This window comes from Heliconius melpomene, chromosome 18, assembly GCF_056956725.1.
Source record: "Heliconius melpomene rosina isolate 202511_hmr_F chromosome 18, ASM5695672v1, whole genome shotgun sequence".
In the NCBI taxonomy this organism is placed as follows: domain Eukaryota; kingdom Metazoa; phylum Arthropoda; class Insecta; order Lepidoptera; family Nymphalidae; genus Heliconius; species Heliconius melpomene.
The window spans coordinates 16,412,082-16,430,399 of NC_140406.1; the positions used below are offsets into that span (position 1 = coordinate 16,412,082).

Here is an 18,318-nt window from a genome sequence, read left to right on the forward strand (position 1 = left end):
CATCAAGTTTCCAACGAACCCATAACGAGTCGCATTTACAGTCACACAATTGTGCCCCACCACTACTGGACTCTGTTGTTATATAATGGGTTGTTAAATTACATTTTTTATTTTTCACTTTAACAGATTTCAAATAATACAAGTAAAGGAGAAATAAACTGTAAGTTACTTGATGAAAAAATATACTTCCTGTGTAAATAATATTTACTTTTGTTTTTCGTGATGATGTTAAAATCGTCAGGGGAAACATAGTGACGCTTGTATAACTGGTTGACAGTGACACGGTTCTGTGGGTTGCGGCAGTCTCCGCTGTAGTACAAGTCTATGTCGTTGTGTGAGCTCTGTAATATTAATTAAATATTATATAGCTTATTTTTAGCTTATTTTTAGCTTATTTTTAGCTTATTAATCAAATAGGCGTAAATTTTAAATAATATGTAAATTATATTAAGTTGTTCCTTAAATTTAACTTTTACTTAGGAAACAATGAACAAGATCTAGTTAATTTATAACAGAAATCTCATTAGCTTCACGCTGTATACCGCATATAGCAGGGTGGGCAAAGATTTTTTTTTATCAAGACCCTCCTCACTTTCCGCCGAATTTTTGAGGCATTGCGTAGTACAGGAACTTAACGCCGCACTTTATTTTGTTACCAGAGCGAGGAAAAGAAAATATTAAATAATTCACTCTCCCGAGTTGGAATCGAATCCACGTGCACGATTTTGCCACTGCGTCACGACAGCATCACTACTCTACATTACTTTTTAATATTTCTATATAAATAATCTGATAAGCAAAATATTTCGTAAAAGTTATAGAAAATATATAGGTGTAGGTATAGAAAATACTGACCTCGGGGCTGTTTTCAAAATGACCACTCATCCTGAAGTTGACATATGGGTTCAATGTGTTGCTGAATTCAATCTTGCAGTCGTAACCTTTCAGAGAACCACTCAATAGCAGGTTCTGTTGACCCTTCTTTATCTTTATATCAGTTTCAATTAACTTCTGGCCGCTGTTGAAGTGGCCTTCAAAGTTGACAACCTCATTGGAGTTTGGAATATTGAACTGAGGGAGAATAGTAACAATCAGAATTATATTTTTGAGATATGTACATATACATTATTATAGATATAACCTAGTGTTGAGACATTACGCTACCCATTTTCCACCCAATTTTTGAGACATTGCTAATGAGTAAAGGAACTCAAAGAAACTGGAAAAGAAAAAGGAAAGTAACCAAGGGAAATAATCCCATCCTGTTTACAGTGAGACGCTATACCACTGTGCTACAATTACGGCAAACAAATAAATATCAATAATATTTCAAATATTAAGTTACCTTGACTCCATCAAGAGAGTACTTCACATTATCTCCATTACGTTCTCTAGTAATTTGACCATCAACATTAATATTCTTCTTTCCATCACCAGGAAGCTGATATTCCAGTACTGGCTTATAAACTGATCTCCTTTCATTGCCAGCGATGTTTAATCCAACACGTCCATAATAAATTATTTGATCCATTTGTGCATTCATCATCAATGCGTATTCATTTGATTTTGTCAAAATTGAAAATTGACCATTCAATTTCTTAATGGGAGAGTTCAAAGATGCCTTTATAGTCTTTTCTTGGTCGTTATCAATAATTTCACCAATGAACTGGGTGCGGCGGTTTTTGGATCCTATAAAAAACGTTTATTAGAAGTGTTTTTAATTTTGAATTTATTATTGGACAATTATAAACAAGTAGAGTCTCATTAATACGGGCTATTAAAGACAAGACGTGGAACATTAAAACACTTTCGTGACTGGATTGTTTAGTAAATTTCATAAAAATAATCTAAAGATAAAGGGTTTTTTTATATCTAGAATACATCTAACTATTAATTAATAATATGAAAATTAGCTGCACGCTATATCCCGCACACAGCAGGATATGCAGAGGGAACCTAGTGTTCACCCACTCAGTTCCCCACTTTCCGTCGAATTTTTGAGTCGTTGTATGTTGAGTGGCGGAACTCAACGCTGCGCTCTGCTTAGACACCAGAGCGAAGAAATGAAAATATAAATTTTAATAAATATTTCATTTCCTCGAGTGGGGATCGACCCCACAATCAGTTGCGTTTACAGTCCCATTTTGTGCCCCTGCGCCTCGACTAGCCTCAACAAACTAATAAAATAGATTTAAAATAATCCTTTATTGAGGTATTATTGAGTATGGATATTGTTTAGCAAATTGTAGTTCTTTTTTAAAAATATTTTCTCGCATGCGTCTGACAATTTATTCAGGGGTTGCCGGATAAGTAAGATCGTAACAATATTACCTTCGGCGTCGAACAACAGATCAATTCCGAGACGGCGGTTTGGTAGATCCTCACGATGGAAGATTCCTTTGATGTGATAGCCACGGAGATCATTCTTTTCTAAGACTACGCTCACTTTCGATGATCCCACGAGCGGGAAACGACTCAAGTATTTTGAAATTGACTTATCAGATTTTTGTCCTAAACAAAAATAAATATTATTAAAAAATAAAATCTTCATGATGACTCCTACTATAAAGTTGATAAAAATGTACGGAGACGTCGTTTATATTGTTATATTTTTTTTATTTAATTGCCAACAATATTCTGGAATATGCATTAATGTAAGAAACACAAAACAACTAGGCAATAACTAAATATAAATAAAAAGTTGTTTTTAATGTACTTACCAGATAATGCAAAAGGAAGTGACAGTTTTCCGCAGAAGGTAACACCTAACATTCCAGAGAGCTGGTCGAAACATCCAGAGTATTCGTTGTTTTCAGATTTGACTGGTATTTGCTTCTCTAATTGACCCTTTTCGGCGCTGAAGAATACTAACTCATTTGATGCACTTAAGATTTCTTGTTTGTCGATTGGCAGACCCCATTGAAGATCGAATCCTTTGCCATTTTCAATAATTTTAAATATGACATGTCCACCGGTGGAAGAGTGTAGGTTTGTTACAACTTTAAGACCTGCAGAAAGGCAGTCAGCATCGACTAACATAACAAGAGATACTTCAACATCTGAACTTGGTACCAACTTGAAGTCCACTTTAGCGGCTTCCGGGCTCTTGAGTATTTGGCGGATGTCCACGCTTGAGGATATTTCAAAACGCCCAGTAGCAGAACCTACAGCGTCCAATTTTAATGGAAGACCAGTGGAAGTAGGGTACGCAAGTTCGGCATCCATGAAGAGAAGATGTGCTCGGAGCTCATGCTGTTTACAAGAAAAAAATAATATTATCAATGAAAATCTGATACTTTTAAATATACAGTTTTATTTTTTAATTTGTCTAGGAAGAGGGAACCTAAAGTTGAGACACTCCGTTCTTCAAGCACCTTTCAATTTTAAAGACATTACTTGTTGATAGAAACGGGAAACGGAAATAACTCATTCTTCCGGTTGGGAATCGAACCCACAACCCTTGTATTTAGTTCACACGCTAAGCCTTTGTGCCGCAGTGAACTATACTAACATACTAACTCATTTATACTAACATACAAACATACAAACTATATAGTTTTATCATTTATACTAACATACAAACTATATAGTTTTATCAATTTATTTTACTATGTTATGATTGCCAATAAAAAAAATTATGTGAGCAATATAACCATACCTGGAAGTGTTTGATTTTATTTATTCCTTCATTAACAAACTTCAATGATTCATCTAGGAAATTGTTAAAGTTGTAGCCTTTGTCATCTCCAAGGGATAGGAAGACAGCATCAGTACCGAAAAGCTTGACGTAAAGGTCGAGGTCTAATTCATTGTTGTATTGTATAGATTCAGCTTTCACCTGTAACGTAACGTAAAGCAACATTTAATAAAGTAATACGTACAACCTATGTTAAAATATAATAATCAAAATAGAAATGTATCTAATTTTGCGGTATATTGTTTTCATAAGAAAGTAACTAAAAATATGAGTATATTGGTAACCAAAGCAATAATACTATCAAATTTAATTTTATTTTAGCGAATTTACTCCAAAGATATGAGAAACTGTGACAAGTTTAGTAATAGAAAGTAAATAGCAGTAGAAGAATAGTAAGTTTATAAATAATTATTTTAAATTGTATTATTAACCTATGTTACTATAATTTATATTTTATACTCACTTGTTTATCAAAGTTATCAACCTCGCTCTTGATGGAACGACGTCCCCGTACACTCTTGTCAACTTTGTGGTAAGACTCGTCAAATTTAGCGCGCAGGCTGTCATATATTTCCTGAGGTTTTTGCGTGCGTAAGAAACTCTTCGGTCCAAGGAAATGTTCCAGCACGCGGTCTAAGTTACCTTGACGACCACCCACCTAGACACCAACATCAGAGCTCAAATAAAAATTAATAAATTCTATTAGTATTTGTTTAATTCTGTTTCATTTTAGTGCAAATATATTTTTGATGTTTACATCATCTTTGGTACCTATATAGGGTTAGCGAGTCAAAATAATTTCAGGGTAAAATTTTCCTCCTTACTTCTCAAAAAACTGATAAATATCTAGAGTCAAAACTAACAGTAGCAAACGTTTGCCTGCCGTCACTAAGTGAGGAATAGGACACGTCAGTCAATCTAAATATTGAGGTAACTCGGATAAAGACTATTATCCTGATGGTATATTATAAGGCTTACTCAATGAATGAATTTTCTACATCTAATACAAGAATCAATTTTTAATTCGTACTAGTAGTTCCTGAGGTTAACGCATTAAAAACACCAAATAAACCTTTATAATCATAGTATAGATGTAGAAACAAGAGTCTTACCTCAAGAACGTTAACATTATGTCCAAAGACTTCAGCAGTTAAGTTCAGGTTCACAGATCTAGGTACAAATGAGTCTTGAGAATAGATAATGGAAGATTCCACATTACCACCGACACCGAGGGCATCTACGTTGTAACTCATTTCACGATAGAAGGAGTATTTCCTGTAATACAAATTATATAGATTAGGTGTTATTAGCTTAAGTATAAATCATTTTAATTTTGTATTTTTGATTTTTTTACGTGCGAAAGTAAATTAATATATTCATATTATGAGTTTCTCGTCCTATCCGGCATATTGAAAGGGCAAACATAGAAACCGTAGTGTCGACATTCTCAGTTATCCGTTTGCACTTCGTACTTAACGCTAAGTGGTGGGGATCGAACCCGCACCAGTCGCACCTGCGCCACAATACGCGCCTATGTTTCATATTTATTTGAATTAATTTTATGTAAGCATTATATTGGCGCACCTGTCGTCGACATTGAATCTGTTAGGTATTCCAATAAGTCCATAGTGATGACGAGCGAGTTGCTTGTCGGGATTGGCAGAAGCGCGGATATGGCGGAGAGATGTAGAGATGAAACGACCGACTGTAAATAAATAATGCATGTAATTTATATTTTAATTTTATTTTGGTTTTGGTACATATTCAAAATATTATGTTTTGAGTGATGGAACTCAAAACCTTGCTGTATCTTAATAGCGCGGGTAAAGTCAAATAGTTCATTCGGCCGTTATTTAAAAGTTGGCTTCGGAAACGATTTTTTATTGATAAATCAAAACTCGATGTTTTTTTTTTACTTTAAAATTGTGTCCAAATATTACCTTGATGGACTGGCTCAGATTCCAGTAAGTTCTTAATTTCATTGGCCGACTTGCCACAGGGGCAGTGGATAGCTGCGAGGTACGCCTTGATGCGGATTTCAGAGTCCAGTTGTCTGTTTTTCATTATGTCTAGAGCGGCTTTCTTCAGCTGGAATTAAAAAAATATATTTTAGTTCCTTAGTTTCAATCGATTTTAATTACGAACACGAGTAAGAATAGTGTTATAGAAAATGGAACAAACGAAATTATACAAAAAAAAAAAAAAAACTTCGATCTAACATTTCCTGAGCCTGTCCAATCAAATAAACTCTTTGATGAGCTTTATAATATTGATAGATTTTATGGGTTTTAATTTTCGTTACACCAATATCGAAAATTACTTATTTATCTAAAATATTTTACAATGAATAATTAATACATTTTTAGTATTAAATAAAGAGAAGCGGAATATTTTATGGGTCATAATCAGAAAAAGTGTACATTTTGTGTCTTTTCTTGTCCCGCTACTTTGAATGCGTTTTAAAAATACAATTTTAAAGATAATTTAAATATTTTGCCATTTACGATAAATTTACTTATTAACTTAAAGATTTTTGTAATGTTTTAAATGTATTAAGGCTAATAATAATATTTTATGTTAGTTGCAAAAAACTTTTCAAAATGCTTCCATACAATTTTTCGTGTCCCATTCACCACTTTACTTTTTAAAAATTGATTTGTTACGAATATTTATGGTTTTATTTGATTTCAGATATGTTTATATTATTTTACTTTATGCATAATATTAAATAGAACTATTTTTATTGATACATTATTTAAGAAATAATATATATTAATTAATTAAATTTGTCCCAAAATATTGTCTTTTTGTTACTCAGGGCTAGTAACGTACAATTAAAACATGAACGCAATTATTTTGGATGGTATTTAATATTAGTTTTTATTGTGGCACCATACTTCTAAAAGTCAATGCTATCGTGGCTACAACAAGTAGTGTTCTCGCAGCAGTTGAGGGGTTCAAATGTTTTAGAGGGAATGCGTAAAATTACATCTCAGGGTTATAAACGGCTTTTATTTTGGTAAGTATTCTATAATTTCATTTTGTTGTTTATGTTATTTGCTTCTTTTTACAAAATCTCAAAAAAGTACTTCAGTGCTTGCACATGCAACACGTGGCTTATGAGCAAATATTTAAAAAGGTTAGAATTTCTCAGACTTTATTCTCAATTTTGTTATATTTCGTTACGTAACGAAACTGAGAAAATATGAAGCCTAGTTCATAATTACGTTACCATCGGAAGATATGTATATAAAAAATAAATTGCTGGCATATGGAAAAAATAATTGGTGACTTTTGATAACGTAAAGTGACCAAAAATAATGATTTTTAAGTTTTTTGCCTGTTTGCTTGTTTGTCTATGTGTTTGTGCGCGTAAGCGTGCGCTTATCTCAGAAACGGCTTAACCGATTTAGTAAAAAACATTTTTTTATTCTTCCTGAAATTAGTTGTGATTTTGTAATTACTATTTTTTCTCTGGAGATAGTGAATTAATAAATATGTAGCTCAAGCGGGCGAGGCTTTTATTTAAAAACAAATACGTTCTGTACTAGCGTTCTTAAAGATCTAAACAATAAACATGAAGTATTATTAAATACCTATTGATACATATTTTTTTATTTTCAGTAAGCGTCATGGCTCCTATGTCAAATGCTGAAAGACAATAAAGATATAGAGAACGTCTTAAACAGACCAATCCTATTAAATATGAAGATATGCGGAATAAACACTTACAAAGAATTAAACTTAATTCCCGTGATAACGACTCAAATTTTGATATATTTTAAAGTGGATTTAATTTTATCATTAACTTTGTGATCTTTAGAAATATAAGTATATTACGTTACGAACTAGCATTATTATATTGTTAATATTGACACTTTGTTATGTTTTCTTACATTTATAATCTGTTAATTCAACGATTGAATCTTTAAAATTTTAATTTGTGTCTCATTAAATAAAAAAAACAATAGTTTTATTCATATAATATTTTTATTTTGTTGTGTATAATGCCTTATAACATCAGTTTCGTAACAAACATTATCAGTATTGTTACTTATCAGTTACGTTACGAATTCGAAAATGTCCACTTTTCTGATTATGACCCTTATATAATTTCTTACCTTAGCGGCACAGGCGTCTCCTTGGAAGGCTTCCAAAGCGTTAACTCTGACACGAGCTTTAACATTGTTGTCGGCAGCACAGTGTACCAGTTTGTCAATCAAACTGTCTTCTAAATGTCTGATGTTGCGGATTCCTTTCAATACAGCTACCACCTAAATAAAAACAGACGTAATGTATAAGTTATACACAAATATATGTAAACTTTTTTATCTTTATCTAAACGCTAAAATTCGGGGGAAAATGTTGTTTTCAAAATACTCTATTGCCCATTTTTCGAGTCTCTGCATGTTGAGTGGCGGAACTCAACGTCGTGTGGCTTTCTAATAGATTTCTCTCAATATTTTAGTATTAAATACATTTTTTATACTTACATTATCCTCCTCAACTTTCGATTTGGGTTTGCAGTTTTGCAATTTGGCACCAAGTTTCTTGCTTAAGGCGATAATGCCTTCATTCTTCTCAATATGGCAGTTATGGTCACGGCAATAGATACCAGCGAGGGCACCAACTCCCAAGTAGACTCCTTTAGGTAAGTTTGGAAGATCAAGAAGACCCTATTGAAATTTTATTAATAAATTAATAAAATATACCTTATTTCATCTTCAGAACTCAATGAAATACAAAAAATATTGTAAAAAATATTTTATATTAAAAAAGAATATTATTAATCTAATTACTATTATTATTAATCGATAATAATAGTCGTCGGTTAAGTAACTCTTATGTCCCATATTTTTTACTGAAGTATTCAGGGTTGAGAGTTGTTAACTAAAAAAATATATTATTAATACTACTAATTATAATTACTTTTTAAAATTTTATAAACTTACAGCAGCAGCTTTAATAGCATCACTTGTAACGTGTCTCGCGTTGCCTAAAGACAAGAACACAATCTTCTCTTCTAATGGCGATAACTCTTTGCTCTTCAATATTTGGATGGAAGCTTCAATGCTGTAGCCAGTTCCAGCTCGGAGGAGACCATCAAGGAAGACACGTCTGGCAAAAGTTATATCATGTATATATGTAGGTGTATCGGTATATATAGCAATGTTACTGTTCATTTATTTTCATCACAATTATCGAAAGTTATGTGAAAAAATAAAAGAAAACTTACTTTTCTAAGTTGTTGCCTTTGATTTGTCCAAATACTTTCAGCAAATCAGCCTTGTTGGCAGAACGGAAAATCTGTAATAAAAATAGTGTTATGATTGTTATGTTTGCTTGCCAGAGGAAATTTTGATGCTTACAATATTATTCAAATCTAAATTCATGTCAAATTCAAAATATTCTATTAAACAACATATTGTTCCGAATCTGAACTGAACATATTGTTGCCACCGGAAGACACTTTTATTTATAAAAAACTCAACAAGTCAGTCAGTCAGTCAGTCGTGGCGCAGGAGCACAAAGTGTGACTGTAAGTAAACGTGACTGATTGTGGGTTCGATCCTCATTCGAGGAAATGGAATATTTATTTAAATTTATATTTCCATTTACTTCGCACTGGTGTCTAGGCAAAGCGCAGCGTTGAGTTCCGCCACTCAACACGCAATGCCCCCAGAATTGGGCGGAAAGTGGGGAACGGAGTGTTTTAACTAGGTTCCCTCTGCCTACTCAGCTGTGTGGGATACAGCGTAAAGCAAAATAAACAAATACATACCCTAACTAGTTGGGCAAAAGAACCAGCAGATTTGGAGCTAGCCTCGCTACCCAGGGATTTGCAGACTTCTTTGACGGCATTGAAAACATTCTGGTAGTTGCTGTGACTCGCTTGGCCTTCGTGTGGGTTCTCGAAAATGATGGAACGTCTGACGATGCAGTTGCCTATGGACATTTGATAATAATAGCTGTTTGTTGAAAACGCTAGACAACAAAGTAAAAAGATTTTTTTTCTATGGGAAAGGTCCAAAAGTAAGTGTGTATACGTTGTCCAAAGATAATAATAAACTATTAAACCAAAAACAAAGTTTTTTTGCACAATTTTTAAACAGTATTATTTTTATTACAAACTAATCATTTAATTCCTATTTATCATTAAAATCAGAATTAAATCACCTTTGAATGAAAGTTGAAAATTAAAAAGTGCTTGTAATTTAATTTAATTTTGTAAATAATATTTTAATTTGGTTAAAGATATGATTATATAACTATGTAATTTAGTTTTTACTTAAAATCATTTAAAAAAAAAATTATCTGACCACTCTTGTCTCCAAATCAGTACAGATAATTGACACCGTACTATCATTTTATTAATTGTTCTATATATGTATTCCATATTTATTTCTTGTATATAAATAAAATTACTAAGGATTTAAAGTCTATAAACACATATGACTTAATAAACATACCAGCCAAAGCTCCCTGGCTAGATCCACTCAAAGAAAGCTTCGTGTTGACTTCAGCTCTTGCACCGTTTTCTCCGACGGAGAATGGTTTGTATAAGTACTGTTCGACTGCGGACACCTTCTCAGGTACTCCGTTGTTGACTTTTGATTCGACATTCAGGACTGATTGAAGGAGTTGAGTATTTTTGATTTCCTGGTGAATATATATTATAGTTTTTAAATTAATTTATCATCATCATAAATCATGTAAGTACTGTTAAGATGTGTATTTTGACTAATTCGGACTAACTTGAAATTTATTAAATTTATTATACTCTCCCCAGTGAAGTGCTAATATACTATGTAAACAAAATTATTGTATAAAAATATACTCACAGCACTAGGATTGAAGACAGTGTTAATCAGTTCATTCTTGGTCTGTTCCCGGTGTGCACATCTGCTTAGATCGCGGCTTCTGTGTAACAACATAGCAGATCCCTCTTGCGATGAAGATACCTCGGTAGGGCACGCACCGAACACATCGATCTGAGGTCATTTGGCATTTATAATTACAGTTTTATATGTGTACACACGAATAGAAGCACAATATAAGCAAGTAAACATTTTAGTAAGCATCATCAGAATAACATAAAGCTATAACCGGCGGTAAACAGTTTAATATAATGTTTAATAGACTACTTAGTCGCGTGAAATTAAATTGATTGTTTCTGAAACAGTAGGAAATTTTAAAATGACTAACATTTTTTTGGTGATACTTCCAATGTCAGCAGTGGTTTATTTATAATATAATATATTTATATTGTTGTTGTGTTATTATTCTAATACAACTCGAATTTAAAAATAATTTTATATTTTTTTTCATTCTTTACCTGTGTAGAAGCCTTTTGTTCTGTTTGCAATAAAGAAATAATGGCCCTCTTGATGTTGAGAGAAGCTCTGGGGTCATCTGCCTCAGCACAAATGTCAGATCCAACTCGGCCATCTTGAAGGCTGAATTTAACAATCTTTTCGATGCCCTTTGGCGCTGGATATTTCTAAAAATATAAAAAATATGTTATATTAACAAGTAGTAGACAAACTTCTCTTATACTATTTTCCTCATCTGTCTGGTTAAATTAGTGTTAAGTGTATTTCAGTGTGTAACTTGAAAACGTAAAATCTCTTTATTTCCCATTTCAAGTTTGGAGAAATCCTTAGTGTTTTCCTACACTCACTAACTTTCTAAAAATGTTTTTCTTTCCTTAAGTTAATATAAATAACAATGTTTAAAAATAGTACCTTGCCATCCGGACCAGCGATGCCCAAGGAATTGACTTTCAGTGACAGAGCGCAGTTACCAGCAGCAGCAACGGACACCTGACCGAAGATCTTTACATTGGTCTCCTGTTTATCTGCTCCTGACAGATAAATGGAGACCGAGCCTTCAACTGCATAGTTGTAGATGTGACCGGCTAAGAAAGATGGGCTTGAAGAAGCTGTAAACATGGGGGAAATGTTCGTAAGTAAGAAAGTGAAATTGATTATTGTTTGCTCTAGTAACATGAAAAAATGCAGCGTTGGGTTTCTAGTGTTCAATACGCAATGTCTCGAAAATAGGTTGGAATTGGACAACGGAGTCGGAGATGAGACTAAAAAGGAGACTTTACATTAAGTTTAATCTGCCTACCCTCTCCTACCCTCGCCTACCCTCATACATGCGGGATACAGCGTGATTTACATGCTCTTCACGCAGTGCCCATTTTTTTCGTTAATGATGGAACTCAACGCCGGCCAAGACAAAGGTCTTTTTACCAGAATGAAACAATTTAAATAATTCATTAATCTTAGTGGGAGTCGTTTTTAATAATAGACGAGTACGTAATTTGTATAATGTATACACAGAAAGCAATATTTAAATTATAGTACTCACATCCATGGCAGGATATTTCGCAGTTATCTGTAACAAACAAACAGTATAATTAATTATGCATAATTACATCGATTACGGAACAGTAATGGTATCGATAATTCTATAAACAGATAGTAATGACATAATACTGAGACATTGATCAGAAATGAAAACAATGTCTTAACTCGGAAGATTCCGCATTATTGCAGTAAAACTCAGCCATAAGTCACTATTCTGCATATAACAAGATACAAGGAGAATCTAGTGTTAAGATACTCCGTTCCCAATTTTTGAGATATTTCGTGTTGAGTGACATTACTCAACGTCCGGCCTGGTCTTGTTAAATAAAAATAAATTATTGTTCCGAGTAGGATCAAACCCACAATGGTCGTAGTAAGACCGTGGGCCACAGTATTCTACCACCATTACGAAAATTGAAGTGCGGAGAAAGGAGGATTATTATCATAAAGTAATAAAAACAATGAAATAATGACAGAACGATAATTATATCACAACAAAATATTAACACATCATTAACAAAAGTAAAGTTCCACACAAATATAGAGAACAAACTAATTATTATAATTACTAATAATACCTATTTATTATTTAGTAAACAAATCGAAGACAAAGTTCACAGCACACGAGATAGGAAACTAAGTAAGAGTTTTAGATCCTGGGTCAATTAGATCATTGCGTAAACAGGTCATTTAAAATGTTGTTTACACTGCTTTAATAAATATTATATTAAATATTAGATTCATTTAAAAGCATGGCGTTGAATTCAACAATATCTTGAAATCGAACCATTTCCTATGTACACCGCCCGGTACATAGGAAACGGAGTGTCTTAACAAAGGTTCTCTCTATCTACCCTGTTAAATGCAGAATAGAGCCTCAGATAAAACAAGTACATCTCACCTCATTTTTATATCATTACATATATTTTTTTGTATTCAAAAGTTATTATTTTGTAAATGATTATAAGTAATTTACAAAACAGGTAGTCATTTTTAAAATTATCTGTTCATCATTCATATAAAGTAGATCAAAAAGAAAGTGAATGTCACGTATGAGTCCTGTCTCATCACTCAGTCTCGTGATCAGCCAGTACTTGAGGACAATTACCCAATTTATTTAAATGACTGGGGTCTCGATTGTCTTTATAGCTTATTTGGGCCCTGGTAGCATTCGTTGGTTTAGAGGGATATCATTTTTTTATCAATTCTTAGAGAGAACTTATTGTTGAAACATTTGGTTCTTAATATTTGTTTTAAACAAGCTTGTTACGTGCTTAGGGCTAATAAAATTTAAGAAATTTAATTTTATCTACTTGTTATAATTAAGTTAAACTAGAGTTTAGAATACAATAATATGATATCAACGAGCTGGTATAATGATAGAGCTTGGACCTGCTTCGGACCTGTTAAGGAGAACTCTTCAGAGCTTGCTAGTAAACCACTAGAGTTTAGGCTCATACATGTAATTTATAGCCCCGAGCACATTTTGGTGCACTTGTAGCACTTAGCGTAGCTGTGTGTTATTTGTGCACGAAAAGTGTTTTTTAAGCTTTTTTTATTTAATTGTGTAGATAGTGGGATTTGAGTGCAGATCTCTGTTCAGCTTGGTTTCACAGACCAGGATATGAAAATTTTGAATATAATCACTGCCCCGAATGGAGATGGACCCCATCGATCATCTTAACGGCATATAACAGTGCAGTGGGCATTTCCTAATTGCGTTACGATGGTGACAAACACTCTATATTTTTATAATAATATTACCTATGCATTTAGAGAACTCTAATATTCCAAACTTTTCTTGATATATTATTTCTTTTAAAATTAAATGCATGAACCAAAACTAATGTGGCGCAGGGGTTCCTCGCTGACTCGACATGCAATGACTCCAGAATGCGGCGGCAAGTAACAAAGGGAAATGTCTCGTAGGAGTGTCATAAGTAGTTTCCCAGATTCCCTCTGCATAACCTGCTATGTGCAGCTCAAAAAATATGAATTCTATAATGATCAATCACTCATTCAATTTATCTAATTTATATAGAATGCATATTTACAAATAATATTTACATAGTACGCGGCGTACGGATGTCGCAGTTTAGCGCGATAGAAATGAATTAGTTCACATACGCCATCCGCTCCCGTACTGACTGTAGTAAACGTGGGAATGTTCTTAAATTGTTCTAGAGGAGACATTTGTTAAGTTACTTTTTTCTACTATTTTTATTTTCAAAGCGCGAAGTTAGCAACGTTGCAACGTTTTGAATTCGGGCGGAAAGCTGAGAACGGAGTGTCTTGGTATTAGATTCTAAGCCTATGGGGGTACTATGCAAGAAAAGGCGGAGGTTGTTACCTGAGGCATTACCTAATCATGGTTTCGGATTGTTGAAACTAGATAGTCAAATTACTTCAATACATTGCAAGAGCTAATTTAAATCCAGTCGTGTCAAAAATTAAATAAAAACAGATTTTAATTAAATTACTTGAATTCGACATTAATAAATACAAAATAAAAGTATATTGCTTAAAATAATGTTTTATTGTCACCGTCTTACTCGTCGATCGCGACAGTTATGGGTTCGACTAGGTACTAACGAGATGGAAGGGGGCGGTGAGTTCCGTCTCTTAATACGCAATGGTTTAAAGATTTTACGAAAAATGTGGAATTCAGTGTCTTGTAAGATTGAAAAAAAAATTGTAAAATTGAAAAAAAAAAAAAGAGTATGTATGTTTTTTCCTTAAAATTTTGATAAGCACTAAACAAATAAAGATGGTTCCAATAATTAAATATGTATAAACAAAAGCGCTGTGTAATATTATTAAAGTAAACATATTCGATAAAGAGGTCGAAGTGCAAAAGCTATCGACGTACATGAGTGTTCATTGCCAAGGCGAAAAATTATAATCTACAAGTTAGGTAACTCTGTTCTTGGCAAGGTCATATTGATACCGAATAGGGGACAAATTATAAATCAATTATTTATATCATTTATTTCTTTTAGGTGGTGGTGGACTGAATGTCAAGCTTTCTCTCGCTAGAGCGAGGAAATGAAAATAATCCATTCCCTCGAGTGGCAATAGAACCCAGAACCGTCGCGCAGACTCTTTCCAATTATACTACGAAGGCCTATTAAATTCTAATTATTTGATAATAGAAATAAATTCAACAAATATTTGTCTTTTTGAGAAAATTCATTTAAAACGTAGTCCAAGCAATTTGAAAATAGGAAGTTCTAGAATACAATACTGTATTTAGAGATTGTCTTAGTTATTGATTTTGACAAACAGAAGAATATCAAATATATAATCCTAGTTCGTCAAATATAGACTAAGAAGACCTGCATTTATAAACCAGTACGATTGAAAATGGTATCTCTAGTTGAGAGCGGCTTATAAATACAGGCCTAAGAGTTAACTGTCGTTATCAGAAATAAGAACGGCACTTTGGAATATATATTTGTTACTGCCCCATTGATCATCGTTCACAAATAAATTATTATAATTAATGAATTATATAAAGAAGTGTTTTCTTTTCTTTGTATATCATTGTTAGTAACAAAACGATAATTTTGCAGTAAACATGGCAGATACGGGGCGGCCTCCGACCTCTGATTACACTATCGAGTAGGTACAGGAGCTTTTAAGGCAACTTTTTTATTATGTCAATTATAATATGAGTATTTTTTTTATTTTGACTACATTTAAATATTGTACAGAGATAATTTAAGTATTTGTGTCATTTAAATTGTTAATTACTTGATAATATCGCCAGAGTATGATATTAAGTCCATACTCCGCTTTCTATTTAAATCCGAGATACTCCGTCGCACTGTGCCTTCCAGAGAGGACAAAGAAACATAATTAATTCCTCCGAGCAGGAATCGAACCCAAAATAATCAGATGTTAGGCTGACGCTGTTCTGTCATTTATTGATGAAATTTTATTTCACAGTATTATTCAAATAATGTATTACAATACACGGATGAAATAACTCTTATAGTTATTGAAAATCTGATTGACAGTTGTAGGTTCAATTCCAATTCGGGGGAATGAGTTATTTCTATTTGTTCGCACAGATGACCAGACTAACCATAGTTCACGCTGTATCCCGCATACAGCAGGGTAGACGAGGGGGCCTGGGAACCTAGTTAAGACACTTCTGTTCCCCACTTTCCACAGAATTTGAGCATTGCGTGTTAATTGACAGAAAGTGGGAATCGAACTGTCATTGCGCACGACACGCTGGTAATCCTAAGCCACGACTGGCCTCGATATTTTCTTCAATTTTTTTAAAGGAGATCATAAGAAAGAATTTCCCGAAATTGCTATGGAACCGACAAAGGGCGGAATTTTTAATTTTAAGTCATAACGTCTATGTAAATGAAATTTATCTACTCGCATATAGGCGGAACTTGTACTATAATATTTAGTATCTTAGTTATATTTGTAATAAAGTTTCTAAAAGAATAATGAGTATTAAATAAAATGATTTCTGATTTTAAAAAATCAAAAGAGTTGTAATATTCAAGTAAGTTATGATACAAAGTCAGTCTTTGATTTTGACTAAAAATGAACCTACCTTCTACCTTCGCTAGCAGGAGACCTGTGTTGAGTTGCTAGCCCTTAGCTATCAATTCAACATACACCTCTAACACTGCCGTAGTTCGTATATTTTCCTAACTAGGATAATATTTCAAAAAAATGTATTTATATTATTTTAATAATTTTTACCGACTTCTCCCCCTTAGTTAAATGGAAGTAGCTAACTGTGTATGAGACATGCCAAGTGAACAGGTAAAATATAGTAGTTTTTCCTAATAAATGAATTGTATTACAGAAAAATATGTTTCTTTATGCAAGCCAGCAGTTCCTGAGATTAGTGCCTCCAACCAAACAAACTCTTCAGGTTTAAAATATTAGTATTAGTTATATTCATTTTAAGTTATATGTAAATGAAATAATAAATTTAAGATTTTTTAAAAATTTCACTAAACAAATTAAATTTTATATTACCTAAATAAACAATAATTCTATCATAATAAAAAAAACTAGAGCTATGTTAGTGGAATTTTACATTCTACCATACAAACTTACCATCAGAGAGAGCCGGGCTCCAAAAAACTGTGAATATTAATGCACTAATAAAACTTATACTTAAAGTCCCCATGGTTGAGGGGCAAGCACTTTGAAGTCAGTCTATAATATATACTTATTACTAAAAATACTAGGACACGTTGAGCCACCACCACCAGTGGATGGTAAATGCAGAACTTCAATCCCCTCTCCCCCTTATATAGGTGCAACGACTCGTACCTAGTAATGGACAATCGACATATATCATGTATTCGTTTTGTATGTTTGTTTGTGTATGTGTTTTTATTTTTTTACAGGCAAAAAATAAAGACTTAGTTAAGATCTTTTAAGTTTTTAACTTTTCATCTAAACAGTGAATGCTTTATCAGTACAGAGATATAAAAGGAAAGTAGCCTCACGCTTATTTCTGCAAGGCAGAGACAACATAGTGTTAAGACACCCAGTTCACCTGTTCAGTTCCTATACAGTGTCCAATTTCGGAGACAAATTAACGTTGTTAAGTGCCCAAACTCAACGCCGTCCTATGTGTACCAGAGCAAAGAATTATTTTTTAACTTTACACTGTATTCCGCACAAAGCAGGATAAGCAGAGGGAAGCTAGTGTTAAGGCACTCCTTTCCTCGTTAATACACTTCCGTTCTACACTTCCCGCCCCATTTCCGTGGAACTCAATACCGCGCTTTGTGTCGTTACCAGAACGGGGAAATTAAAATATCAAACATTTGTTTCCCCAGGATGGGATCGAACCCACAATAATCGAGGTTACACTCGCACGTGTGTGCCACAGGGTCATGACTCAATTAAAAAATATCACGGGACTTATCAAGGGATATAAATAATATTAATTTCATGCTCTTTTACACACCACCACCAGGCACCAGGCACCATAACTGTGAAGATCGTTATATTTTATTTTATTTCAGAAAAAAATCAAAAATATATTAACAACAAACGACAAGTTTATGTTTATAAAGCTACGTTAGTAACAAATGCTATAAAGTTTTCGAAATCAATAATTTCATAAATTTAAAAGAAAGAAAACAATATTAAGAAAAAAATTAAGATACAACGTTAGTAAGCGAGCTTATCAACTATGTAGTTAAAAAAATTGAGGCCATCGTGGCGCCGAAAAAGGTGAAAAAATAATTAAAAAAA

General features: G+C 33.1%; 1 protein-coding gene and 1 long non-coding RNA gene across 2 annotated transcripts in view; one reads left to right on the forward strand and one right to left on the reverse strand.

Moving 5' to 3' along the window:
- The window catches only part of apolpp (retinoid- and fatty-acid binding glycoprotein apolipophorin), a 35,440-nt gene extending 18,126 nt beyond the window's left edge, over positions 1 to 17,314 (reverse strand). Inside the window, exons 1-21 of the mRNA XM_085202475.1 lie at positions 17,164 to 17,314; positions 12,074 to 12,100; positions 11,443 to 11,639; positions 11,034 to 11,198; positions 10,540 to 10,689; positions 10,168 to 10,357; positions 9,480 to 9,643; positions 8,934 to 9,004; positions 8,650 to 8,815; positions 8,191 to 8,373; positions 7,819 to 7,971; positions 5,638 to 5,785; positions 5,282 to 5,402; positions 4,810 to 4,972; positions 4,161 to 4,355; positions 3,659 to 3,838; positions 2,721 to 3,252; positions 2,332 to 2,511; positions 1,346 to 1,689; positions 856 to 1,071; positions 209 to 341 (exon numbers count right to left, since the gene is read on the reverse strand). Coding sequence (XP_085058601.1) covers positions 209 to 341; positions 856 to 1,071; positions 1,346 to 1,689; positions 2,332 to 2,511; positions 2,721 to 3,252; positions 3,659 to 3,838; positions 4,161 to 4,355; positions 4,810 to 4,972; positions 5,282 to 5,402; positions 5,638 to 5,785; positions 7,819 to 7,971; positions 8,191 to 8,373; positions 8,650 to 8,815; positions 8,934 to 9,004; positions 9,480 to 9,643; positions 10,168 to 10,357; positions 10,540 to 10,689; positions 11,034 to 11,198; positions 11,443 to 11,639; positions 12,074 to 12,100; positions 17,164 to 17,236 — 3,751 coding nt within the window. The 5' untranslated portion in view covers positions 17,237 to 17,314. The remainder of the gene's footprint in view (positions 1 to 208; positions 342 to 855; positions 1,072 to 1,345; positions 1,690 to 2,331; positions 2,512 to 2,720; positions 3,253 to 3,658; positions 3,839 to 4,160; positions 4,356 to 4,809; positions 4,973 to 5,281; positions 5,403 to 5,637; positions 5,786 to 7,818; positions 7,972 to 8,190; positions 8,374 to 8,649; positions 8,816 to 8,933; positions 9,005 to 9,479; positions 9,644 to 10,167; positions 10,358 to 10,539; positions 10,690 to 11,033; positions 11,199 to 11,442; positions 11,640 to 12,073; positions 12,101 to 17,163) is intronic.
- Positions 6,094 to 7,374, forward strand: LOC146529737 (uncharacterized). Its single transcript, XR_014879051.1, has 2 exons — positions 6,094 to 6,716; positions 7,322 to 7,374. It is a non-coding gene; the product is annotated as an uncharacterized LOC146529737 (long non-coding RNA).
- Positions 17,315 to 18,318: the final 1,004 nt, after the last annotated feature.